The sequence below is a fragment of the Dromaius novaehollandiae genome, chromosome 4 (assembly GCF_036370855.1).
Source record: "Dromaius novaehollandiae isolate bDroNov1 chromosome 4, bDroNov1.hap1, whole genome shotgun sequence".
Lineage (NCBI taxonomy): Eukaryota > Metazoa > Chordata > Aves > Casuariiformes > Dromaiidae > Dromaius > Dromaius novaehollandiae.
The window spans coordinates 57,710,587-57,723,161 of NC_088101.1; the positions used below are offsets into that span (position 1 = coordinate 57,710,587).

General features: G+C 39.6%; 1 protein-coding gene across 1 annotated transcript; it reads right to left on the minus strand.

Moving 5' to 3' along the window:
* Nucleotides 1–9,353, minus strand: EXOC1L (exocyst complex component 1 like). The gene is made up of 3 exons (XM_064511136.1): nucleotides 8,875–9,353; nucleotides 4,360–4,490; nucleotides 1–2,630 (listed from the first exon to the last, which is right to left on the minus strand). The coding sequence occupies exons 1-3, from the start codon at nucleotides 8,993–8,995 to the stop codon at nucleotides 2,367–2,369; spliced, it is 516 nt and encodes a 171-aa protein (XP_064367206.1). The 5' UTR covers nucleotides 8,996–9,353; the 3' UTR covers nucleotides 1–2,366.
* Nucleotides 9,354–12,575: the final 3,222 nt, after the last annotated feature.

Consider the following 12,575-nt stretch of genomic DNA (forward strand, 5'->3'; position numbering starts at 1 on the left):
TGAAGAAGAAATGCCAGATTTTAATTGCATATATTCCACATATAGTACAGACATATTTATCTTCTAATATAATCAGTTAATGTTTATACAGTAGAAGAATAGAAAGACATAAACTATTTATGCAAGTCTATTAAATATATTTGAACACTATAGTCATTTTTAGCTAGAGTTTTCCCTCATCAGTTTCTAACACAATACAGACAGCTATTGGTCAGGAATTCACTACTTGTACACGTATTTCAAAGGATTGCTATGGAGTGTTTATTATTAGATGTTGCGTATTTTTTATATAATACAATGCAATAATTCACAGTCCAAATGAGACAACATATCACGTGTAACAGTAGTCTGAATTACTTGCTAATAGAAATGGCTTTGTGAAAGCTGGATGTTGAGCAAATAGTTTTTGCAGGTATGGATCACACGTTACAACATAGATACTCAGATTGGACTATCCCAAAAACATTCTGAAAAGAACAACCAAGTTTCATAAACAATGTTTAGAAATACAGTCCTCCTCTCTCACAGTATTTAGGTGGAAAATGTACGACACAAGTCCTTACAAATTCCAGCAGATTTGTATGAGCTACACAAACTGCTTTCACAACTGTCAAGGGACACATAATTATTAAGGTTGTGTTAGAAGGAACATCACTTGCAACATATGCCTAGAATAAAATATGCAACTTCAAAGATTAGATAATCAAATGTATGGCCTTTATATATACTAGCAATATGACAGCATTAAAAAGTAAAGTAAAAAGCTGTACATTTTATACAGTCTTTCAAATATATTCTCACTTGTTTTTGTTTCAATTTTCGAATCCAAAAAACATCCATATAGATGTTTTTAAAGGTGGGAGTCCATGGGAAAAGCAACAATGAAGTAAGAGTCACAGTATTCTTGCATGACTATCCCATTTTACAGATGGCATATATTGAAAGAAGACATTAATCAGTCTGCGGTTTCCTGGGAACTACTTATCAATCAGCTTGAGGTGCTTAGCTGGTTTGGTCCATAGCTAGTCACCCTGTTCTCTCTTGGCTTCCAAAAGAGAGAGCAAGTTTTCTCATGCAGGAAGGTCAGGCCAGAAACTCATCTTACGTTTCTCTGAATCAGCTTTTGGGTTGCCATTTCTTTCTATATTGCCTACAGGAAGACCAGCCAGCTAGCTTAGCTGACTGATGCAATATCACTATGCTTCTTATTGTCAACATTGTTCCTCTTCTGCTTCTGGTCAATGCAGCTATAATTTGTCCTCTATTTCTACCATAATATAATGCTGTCACAAGTCTAGTCCTTACGTTTTTGTTATGGGTGAGCTCTTCCAAAGCACTCAGCAGAATCCACCCCATGTTAAATGTAACTGTAAGTACTGATATGCATTAAAGTAGTGCACTAAATATGCCAATACATAGCTAGCATCAGGTGGAAATTACCCTCAGAATTCTAATTCTATGAACTTTGAAAAGTCTGTCACTTGCTGATGAAGTAATTGTAACTAATAGCCACCGACTATAGCTTATATAGGATCTCCAGAAGTATTTTGTTAGTACTTGGTTCAGAGGCGGAGAAGAGGCATAAACAATGTCTGTTGCCTAACTGGGCCAGTTCATATACATGAACAATAAATTGCAACAAAGAAGACACCAATGCTATGAAAGAAAAAAGTGCTAAGAGGTCTGACAAATAAAGAAGCAATTTACTTAAAAACATTCATTTTGTGTTTCTAAGATGGCATCACAAATAATGAACAGGCCAAAGGGACTACTGGACATTGTGGGGAAAAATAATTATAAATGCATAAGTGAAAAGTTGGTCCCATAGAACCTGAAGGCAAAACTGATTCAACAGGACCAGGATTTGGTCCTCATATTCACATTGGTATGATCTCTTTAAGGGAGTTCTATATTTCAATGAATTTGAAAATGGAAATGTGCATCATTCCTGTACAGCTCTCATTTGTTTGTTTTATTTTTTCTATTTCCAAGATATGAATTAACTGCTAATGCTCTTAAAATACTTTAAAATATTTCTGGCTATTAATGAAGAATAATTTATGCCTCTACAAACATAAGAGCAAGTGCTGAACTCTACTTATATGAGCAATCACCACTGAACATGTGAATTATTGATCCTATGTTGAAAGTCTTCTACATGTGTAGGTATTTGTCAGAGTGAGGCCCTTCTAATATATATAAATGAAGGATCAATTGCTTATATAAAAAGTATATTCCATTTTGGGCTTATATGTAAAATTAAAAAGCAGATACTGCATATTGCTTACTCTCTCTCTTATCATATGATTTATGAAATTCTAGTCAGCAAAAGTCAGCCAGTCACCTTAATGTTATAAAATCCATCTTTAGGACAGAGGACATAGGGAGAGACATAAAAGGTTGGAAGCATAAAAGCATATCCTCATAAGTACTAAGCAATCTCTATTGTTCGATGACCAGATTGAATCATCATTTAGGTAGGTGTTATTAAAGTTCACAATCTTCAAGTCCTTTTTAAGATACGTTTCATTCAGTTTGTTTAACGTTCGAGCAAAGGTATATTTAGATGCACAACTATATGCTTCCATACTGTAGACTTTGTGGAAGTGCATATCAAAATACGGATTATCCTAAAAAATAGAGAGAGAAGGAAATTATTACATGCATTACAGACATTAGAACAGCAATTTTATCGTTCCCTGCTCAGATACCTTCAGGTCTCTTTCTCAGTTTGATGAACTTTGCATGTTTCTGCTATTTGTACTAAGGGATCTTTCAAAACTTTACAAAGTAGTAGTTTTTAACTAGGTGTTATTCTTTGCCATTCAGGGTTTTGCCCTGAGGAAAAATTTTGCCAAGTGCTACACTGTACTTTATTAGGATTATACAAAGTTGTTTTGAAATGTAGTGATTTGTCCTGTTGTCTAAAACACATGGTATGAAAAGCACTTGCCTTGGGTTATAAATACATTTGCCTGTCAGAGGAAGAATATTGATTGCCCTTCCTGCCTAAATTGCAATTCTCCATGCTTTCTGACTCCTTGGCACAATTAATACTAGCAGCAGCCAAGTTCTGTTAAATTCTGTGAATGATTAACAACATTATGAATATTTATAGCAATGTTAATCATCCTATAATTATGAGTTTGAGGTTCATTTAGTCTTTTTCTAAGAAAAAATAGGACAGATTTAGATCATCCCAGTTGTGGAAGGCTGGATGGAGTTCATTTAGGCAGGTGATCAGGAAATTCTCTAGCTGCCTTGGCTGTGGAAGGGACAAGAACATTTTCAGCGGCAAGATAACTCAGATAGTGGATGTAAAGGAGTATAACTTGTGGCTTTTTCCCCCTCTGGCCTAAGCTGCAAGGAGCCCACAGGGTACAGGTATACAATGAACCTGAGCTCACCTCCGTTTCCAGGTTCCTAATTCTAGACTTGAAGGCAATGCGTGGAGGGCCTTCAGACTGCTGCACAGAACATGTCTGACTTTTTCCCTGTGCAGGAGTTGTGGGAGACTTGTTTCAAAGGGGAACTGTTGATGTGACAGAATGAGTTGTCATTTTCCTTGGAGCAAGACTCTGAAACATTTTTGTCAGCTCTTGATTTCCATTTCACTAGTGTAATGTAATCTGAACTCAATTTTATTTTCATTTGAAAGCACTGTAATTCTTTCCTGGACTATATTTTTTATGGGTGGATGTTTGTTAAAATGTCTACTTAGTAAGATATTCTCCTCAGCATATACTTCCAATTTCTGTAAAATACGATGTAATTCTACTTTTGGTATGTTTTGTATTGTATTGTTATGTTATGTGTTATGTGTTATGTGAAAGAGGCAAAATTTGGCCCTGTTGCTTAAGCTGGTACACCAAACCATGTACTTACGTGACATTTTATACGTTGACACAAATCCTCTTTGTCACATAGAGAACAGATTCATAAATTCAAATGACAGAGCCATATTCTCCATAAAAATATGGGGCTAAATTTTGTTTTCAAATACATGTATTTAAATCTATAGGACTAACCCAGATTTACACTGGGTACTGCAGTGGAGAGTTTTATTCCCAGTTATGATGAATGAATTAGAAATCACCTAGCTTGTCCCTCGGATCTCAAGAAGAGTTCAGAAGACTAGTGAAGAAAATGACAACAGATAAACAAAATCAATTTTTCTTACAAGCAGTACAAATGCAATCTGGAGCCTCTGACATGCATTAAACAAAAATTTCCTTTTCTTTTTACATAATTTTCTTTTTATAGATAATGCACTTTAATTGCACTTCAATATTTGTATCACAAATTGCAACACAAGAAAAGTTTATTCTATATATATATTTAATAATACATAATACTTACAGTATCTGCTTCTTTTCCATCAATCATTTCCAGATCTTTCAAAAACCACTTTTCAACTATTTCATATCTCTCCTCTCGATCTACTCTAAAGTGTTTAACCATACATATTTCTACTTCTTCACCTTTAGTCACTGCAAAAAAAAAAAAAAAAGTTAACGTTTGCAAGCAAATACTTCCCAAGAGTTCTGATAACAAATGACTTAAACTACGTTTTAAATAATAACTTAACTGACAGCAGGTAGGACTGTAAAGGGCTATACTGGACTTACTGGTTTTGTTTTGCACAGTGATTAGAGGTAGACCCATGTTCTCAGCCTACAAAGCCCATCAGCTTTTAGTAGATTTAGGATTTACCTTACCCATCCTGTGAAGAGAGAACTGTATTTGTGGGAAAGCCTTGCATTTGAATTCATGAGCAATACAATGAAAGTCCAGTTCTGGCACTAGATCTCGGTGGATAATCCACTTATCCTATTTACTGCAAGGGGGATTCTTTTTGGGGTGCAGGAGTTATAAAACTGTGAAACCACTATCAAGGCTCTATATTTACATGAGTTGTGCTATACTTTCCATTCTGTGCATGAAAGCTCTCTTATGTGGCCATTACTTTTTAAAATAGTATTTCCCTACAAAATACATATGAATGCCACTTAACAAAAATAACACTGAAAATATTTCTTAAAGCTTCAAGCTGCCCAGTACTATCTTTACAGAAATTGCCATTTTCCTCCTAGTAGGCAGGAAATGAGAGTAAAAAGAGTATGAAGACACTCTTTGTAATCACTGCCATTATTAATTAATTACATTAAGTGCTGTGTAGGAGATCAGACCTCTGTAAAACACAATAATTAGTGCGAAAAGCACTGTAGTCTGAACACTGATTTCAGATCAATTTCTAAGTTGTTTTTTCTTGTTTGATTTGGTTGCCTTTTATGGATGGTCAATAGAGATCTGTTTTAAATTAATATATATTTCTTTCTATTGCCTCATAGTGTTACAGATATTTCCTGTGCCTTCCTGGGCTGTAATGTGTCTTCAAGACAATCTCCTGCACATCCAGCTTAACAACTGGAGGGCTGACCACTTCTCCAAGCCATCTTGCAGCCTAAGGTAAGTACTAAATGTCACCTACTTTTGACAGGAACGTTTTGCCTTCATAGCACAAGGCTACAGATGCAGGACCAAACACAGTTGCTCTGGACAGACCACAAAGTCACTGCAGTCTGTTTTTTCTTTTACATTTCTGTAGATGATCTGGCAATAGTTTTAATTCTAAATGCTGCCTGGAATTTTGAAAACCCATTTTGAAATTGGCCTAACTTTATCTTCCCAGATAAGCTCCTTAGCTTATTCCTGTCGAAATGTCTTTTACTTCTCACCTGTTCATAAGAAAATGGTTGTAAAATAAAGACAAGCTAAGGATATGTATCGATAAGGATATGTATTGATATCCCTTCTTTCTACCTTCCAAGCAAATTAATGAACAATATATAAATTGGTTATAATTTCTCTCAGCCTATAGCTTCCTGAGCAGTCTCCTGGGAAATCCAAATCACTATTGTTTTCTTTCTGATCCTATACTCAAGACCAATCACGGCTTTTGAATGATTTTTATCAAAGGACCACCAGTAAACTATCTTCTACAAAGAATTACAATGGTTTTCCCTTACAAGCAAATCCATTAAGTTAATCTTAGAATGTTCTTTTCTTACTTTCAGCTTCTTCCATTTTGTTTGTTTGCTTTCCTGTGTGGGAATGTGTGAGTCTTTCTCAGACTTGAAAACAACCCCAGCCCCCCTAAACCCACAGTCCTTTCAGAAACACAACTGGATGTCTTAGGGGCCTGCAGAGCCCATGGACTGCCACTTCTCTACTCCTTGTGTAGGAATAGAAACCATATGAAATAAGGACAGAACCCAGGTGTGTTAAGAAACTGCTGTAACAGAAAGAATGGAGCTAGGAGCATGTTCTGCGCAGTGGTGAAACTTGGGTGAACCACTTTCAAATATAACCTTTCTTTACATTTCCTGCAGTTTAGATATTGCTTGTTCACAAAGTGATTTGACAGACTTACAAGAAAAAAAATATTTTTTATTTATAACATTAGCATTTCTCAGATCTTCCTTATGAGAATTCTGTTAAACTTTAAAAGCTTTTCTTGCGAAGGGTGTGGATATGACAATGCCTTGAAAGAGCTTGAATTGTTTCTTTCATGGTCTTTCATGGGACAAACACCCTTTTGAGAGCCCATGTTTTCCAAGGGATAATTTGAAGTTATCCCTACCATTCTTCTCAGCCATATCCCTATAGAGTTGCTGAAAATTCCTGAATGTAGTTGTATTTCAGCTTTACCTACTCCCAGGTCTGATAAAGCAATTTAGTGAAAGGATACTATTGTCTTCACTCAAGAATTGGGACTAGCTATCCTGAAAATGAGGGGCAACAATGTTGAGCATATGCCATGAAAATAAGACTTCCACACTTAGATTTTGTTGTAACATAGATTTAAAAGGGTATAGACTTCTATAGTTTCCTCCCTATACGTAATTTGACCGATTTTCCTTTGTTATGGTTAACTTAAAATTAATAGGAATTTTCTGGGGCTGCATTGCATAAGATTTTAGATAGTATGATTTGGTCTTAGCTAATTGTACTGATAAAATTGATACTTGCAACTGTTAAACATTGCCAAATACTCTTTAAAAATCATTAAATAATAAAAACAATTTTAAGAAGCTTCACTCCCAATATTTCTTGAATTTCTAATGCCCCCAAATACCAGTCTATTATAGAAATTCATAGAAGTGTTACTCAAACTGAAGAACTCCTACTGAGTACCATAGATGCTGGATGCAGCCCATCTTTCAGAATCAGATTTCCACTCTACTCACCACTGACTTGACTATGCCTGAACATATTAAAAGAGCGTAATATTGGATACTGGAGAGATCCTGCTCTTAATAGTCAACATAAATTTTCCTTTATGTCTTCAGAGAGTTCTATTAAATTAATTTGATTAGAAGCTTTCTATTAAATTAATTTGATTAGAAGCTTTCTTTAATGGCTTGTTCTTCTCTGCCTTGAAAAGAAATTTTCAGTAAAGATTTTAAAAGTGCAGAATTTTGTTATTTTTCCTCTTTGAACATTTCATAATAGTGAACTGTTTAGTTCTACCACACATAACTAAACACACTTCTACCACATAGTTCTATAAACTATAAGATCAAGTCGGTTGTTTGTGCATTTAGAAGAACTACAAAGCTCAGGAATCCATTTCTTGAAAGAAAACTACTTTTACAGTTCTGATATACAAAGCCTGTTCCACTAAAAATATTTGGGGGCAGCGTACATAGCTTGCTCAGTAACTGCCATAATAGGTAAAACAGTATAAATGTTCTAAAGACTTCCAGTGTTTACAAAAAATAATGATTAAAGGATATGGCTGAAATCATTCCCTAGTGGCAAAAAAAATCTCAAGTACATCATTTGTTGTATATGTATATTTTGAACCTTAAGAGGAAACAAACTGGAGAAGGTATTCACCTCAGCCTAACTACCTATGGATGATGATATTTCTCTTTTTGAATATCTTTCAGTGTTGCAAAAATAAAAAAAATTGCATGCTTTTCCCAAACTGTGTTCTAAGGCAGTTATTAAACAGAGATATACCTGAAATCAAATTTAGTAAATAGCCAGACATTGAAGTTTGTCACTCACAACCATCTTATTTTACTCAAACTTCTTGTTAGTCACTCACTGAAATGTTTATTTATTTAAACCACAAGACTGTAATTTATTGTTACATATGTAATTGGGACAATATAGAGGGCTTAAGAACAAAATCAGGGATAGTGCAAAAGTTCTAAAAATTACAGATGCTTAGGGCAATGTTACTGTGTTGTTACGCTTTCTTACAAAACACCTAGCTCTGTAGTACGGTACTGGTCTTTCAAAAGCCAATTAGCCACTTGTAGTACGCCCACGTCCTGAACACTTTTCAACAGATGTGTTGAAAGCGCCACGTTTCTCTGCGCATTTGAAAGCTCAAGTCCTTACGAAAGGGTCAGAAAGAGGAGAACGCACCACTTCGGGAGGTAGCTGGCAGTGCCGGTGCAGCAAGGCGGATCTCGTACCGAGCTCGGGAGCTGCCCGCGGGCGCAGCCCGGGCGCGGCCGCCCTGCCCGGCGCAGCCAGCCGGCGGCGCGCTGCCCCACGGCCACCGGCTCTCCCGCTCGCCGCCGCGGGCCCCTCCGCCTCGCCCTTGCGCACCCACCCGCGCGCCGCCGCGCTTAGGTGGGCGCAGCCCCGCACACTCGTGCACTCGCCCATGCACCCGCGCCCCCCCCGCGCAGCCGCGCCCGCACACCCGTGCCCACGCAGCTCGCCCGCCCGCCCTCGCCCACGCGCCCGTGCGCGCCGCGCTGCGCCCCGCCGCTCCTGCACCCCCAGGCACCCGCACCCAGCCTGGCCGCCGGCCCCTGCGCAGCCACCCGCGCACGGCGGGCTGCCCGGTACCTGCGGCGCACAGGTAGAGCCGCTCCGCGCCCGAGCCCTCCACCTCGATGAACTCGTGCAGCCTCTGCCGCCGGGGCCCGAAGAGCCTCTTCGCCAGATCCTCCTTCAACAGCGAGGACATCGCCCCCGCCCCCGCGCAGGGCCCGACGTGCTGCCCCGCGGAGCAGCGCCCGCCCCGGCTCAGCGGCAGGCGCCGGCCCCCCGCTCCGCGGAGCCGCGGGGCCGCGCCGGGCGCCCGCGGGGCACCTGCGCAGGCTGCGCGCCGCGCGCCGCGAAGGCGGCCTCCCGGCCGCGCGGGGCCGCGCCGACGTGCGCGGCTGCCGGGCGCGGGGGCGACATGGTTAACGGCAGCCCCCGGCGGGGACCCGCTGCCGCACGGCCGGCCCCGCGCCGCCGCCGCTGCCGTTAAGGCTCTGGCCGCCGGCACGGGGGGAGGCCGGGCCGCGCATCTCCCCGCCCCAAATCTGCCGTCCCTCCTCGCCGCGCCGCGCCGCGCCTCCCCGCCGGGGCCCCGCGCGCTCCCCGCCCGTCCCGCGGCCCAGCGCGGTGCGGTGTGGAGAAGCCGTGGGGCTGCCTGCCCGCCCGCGCGGGGCCCTGCGGGAGCGAAAACGGATACCTAGGGAAACGCACGGATGAACCCAACTACCGCCGGTTTACCAAAAGCCAGCTGTCAGTACGGTTTTTTACTCGGTAGATGAGAGAGCTAATACAGTTTGTGAAGGGATTGGATGGCCTCATGGCTATTGCTACTGCTTACAGCCAAGAGCAAAATCACCTTATGCCATTCCTTCTGAACAGAACGTGTGTGACCTGAAGGGGACCTCACCTCTGTGTAACAGGAGTCCTGAGAGGGCAGCTGCAACCTTGGGGCCCAGAAGAAATTACCCTCTTAAGTATGGTCGCATTTGTGAGAGGCTTGATACAAAGCTAGATACATAGGGCAAGGGTATTTTCAGGAATTCTCTGTGTTCATGCCACTCTGCAGATGTGTGTGTGAAGTTCCTGAGGACTTTCAGTATCTGCAATAGTCTCTGGAAGAGCTTTTCCTTTGGTCTCATTCTTGGCTGCTTATACAAGTTGGACATACTCTTCTAATTCTTACGTTCAAGCTTATTATGTCTAAATACCTTATGTAATGTTCATTCTTATATTCTCACTGTTGCTTAGAAAGTAATCTAATATAGAAAAGAACTGACTGCTAAAATGAAGACTTAGAACTTGAGGGGGAAAACTGAAGGTTTTTTTCCAAAAGATAAGGTTTTGTCAATATAATTAGAATGGTTTAGTGCTATAGATCTATACAGTGCTTTGCTGACGTGATGCAAAATGAAATCAGGCAAAATTATGCTGATATAAAATTAATGAGAATCATCCCACTGGATAGTAAGCATATTGGCCACATGAGTGCAAAAGGGATGGAGAAGAAACAACCATAAGATTTTGATTTGTCCTGCTTCCTTTTCATCTCAGGTATTTGGAAAGACATCTGTGATTCTTAAATCTGTAGAAGAATTTTCACCCCTGTGTTGGGAGAGTAAAGTTACTCATTTAATTAATTACTTATTTAATTAGCATGGAGCATAATGACAGATTTCACCTCTTTAAAGACTACGTGAACCTTACTAAAACAGCTTATCTCAGCAGAATGCTGACTCCCAGGCCTAGACAACTGCATGTCAGACAAGTGCTCTGGTAAAAAGACCTTCGAGCAGATAGCTGAGGCTCAGAGACATCCAGATGTCCACAACCATGAAGACCTGGCCATGCCTTGAATATGGGACTGATTGTACAAACTGGCTTGCAGCTCACAGACACTCCTCTTTTTCTGCCAGCCTTTGGCAGAATCGTGAAGGCCTTGCTGAGGCTCCTCATGCCGCAGACTTCAGTTCATCACTATCATGGTTGGAGGTTTCAGTCTTTGTACTGAGTGCCAGAGTCCTCATTAGGAAACTATGTCTGACTCAGCCACAGTCTGTGGTTCACGTTGTGTCTCATATGCTTGAATATTTTTGTGCAGTTTTTAAGCCAGAAATATACAGATACAAAAATGCCTTCAGAAAATGTGGAAACCTTTATTTTTTAAAACTATATAATAGGTACATTGATAACAATCCTGATATGTTAAAGACATTACTAAGACATTCATTGTGCTGGGTAATTAAATAAAACGTCTTTGGATTTTGCCTGATAGAGGTTTCCTCAGGTTTCTTACAGATTGTCTAGATTCCTGTGTACTTAGTTTCTTTACTATTTTCAGGATGTTGAGGAAAACTGTACAGCTCTGAAAGAATTTTCCATCAGTTCTCCTTTGTGAAAGACTCAGCTGAAATTGGAGAATGCCTCAATGGTGAGTGGAACCTCATGCTTGAAAGTGACAGAGCTGAGATGATAGTGGAGCTCTGTTCTGTCTAGCCTAGGTGTTTCTCTGATTATCAAGGAAGTATTTTCACTTAGGTTTTTTTTTTTTTTTTACAGTTTGATCAAGCTGTAAATCATTATTCCCCAGTTTTCACAGGAGGGTTGTGAGGTTTGATATGTTAATATTTTTGAACTTTTTGTCTTTTGGGATATTCTGGCAAATTAATATTGTGGCACTCTTGTCAATAGTACATGATGTAGTGGAAAGTAGTAGAGTAATTGAGCTTTACACTGAAGGCCATGTCTGTCTGGGCTTTAGGTGGGGCAGGGCTGTGTGGCTGCTATCTGAGCAGTACTAATGGATGCACAGCTGTTCCTCTACCTCCTACCTTCTTGTGTCCATGCCTACTTGGACTTCATTGTGCGGAAAGATCATTGCCTGCATCCACTGTGCACACTGGCTAAGTCTGAGGCTCAGAATAAACACATTCATACATATCTGCATATCATGTCTGCATACTATCTCATGAAGCACTATCAGTGTACTGAAAAATAAATTACTAATTTTTCTTATTTTCATATTTAGAAATCTTTTGGAAAAGAAGCAAAAGTTTTTGATAACTTATATAGCAATTTATACATACCCTGCTGACTGTTAGATACAGCTGTCCAAAAGGAAAAACTGACATAAAGGCATTTGTAAAAGATTTCTGTGGGTTTATTTCTTAGCTGTTGTTTATGCAGATAGTTATCAGAAGATCCTATCCTGTAATATCACTGTTTTCTTCATATCTCCTCTTAAATCAAATTATATTTCAAAAAGTATTGTAGAAATTAAATTACTTCTGCAATATCCTGTAATGCATTTTGAAATGCTGCATTAAACAGCTACTCTGAGTATATTCCTTAAATGTTTAATGGTGATTTTAATGTTCACTCTTTTAATAAGAAACAGAAAAATTCGTAAGTGATTATTGCTCTTGATTCATTTGATTCTTGATTCATTGATTCATCCATCCTGTGCTAGAATATAGCAGGACAGTTTTGATATAACTGATATCAGGACTAGCTAGAAAATTTTGGATAATGCCTATAAACATTTTTTTTCATCTCTACCCTACACTTTGTAATAGTCTCTTTTCCGCTATGAGAACACATTGGGGAGAAATGGCCATGGCATTTTGTAGATGACTCGCAAATAATTTTTTTTTCCTCTATTTCTCTGCTACTTAGCTGACTCAGATAGAATAGAAATGAGGCTTGCTAAACTTCAGAATCTCCCTCTACATGCATACATGAAGCTAATTTTGATGTCTCAATCTTTGGCTGTTAATATATTAAAA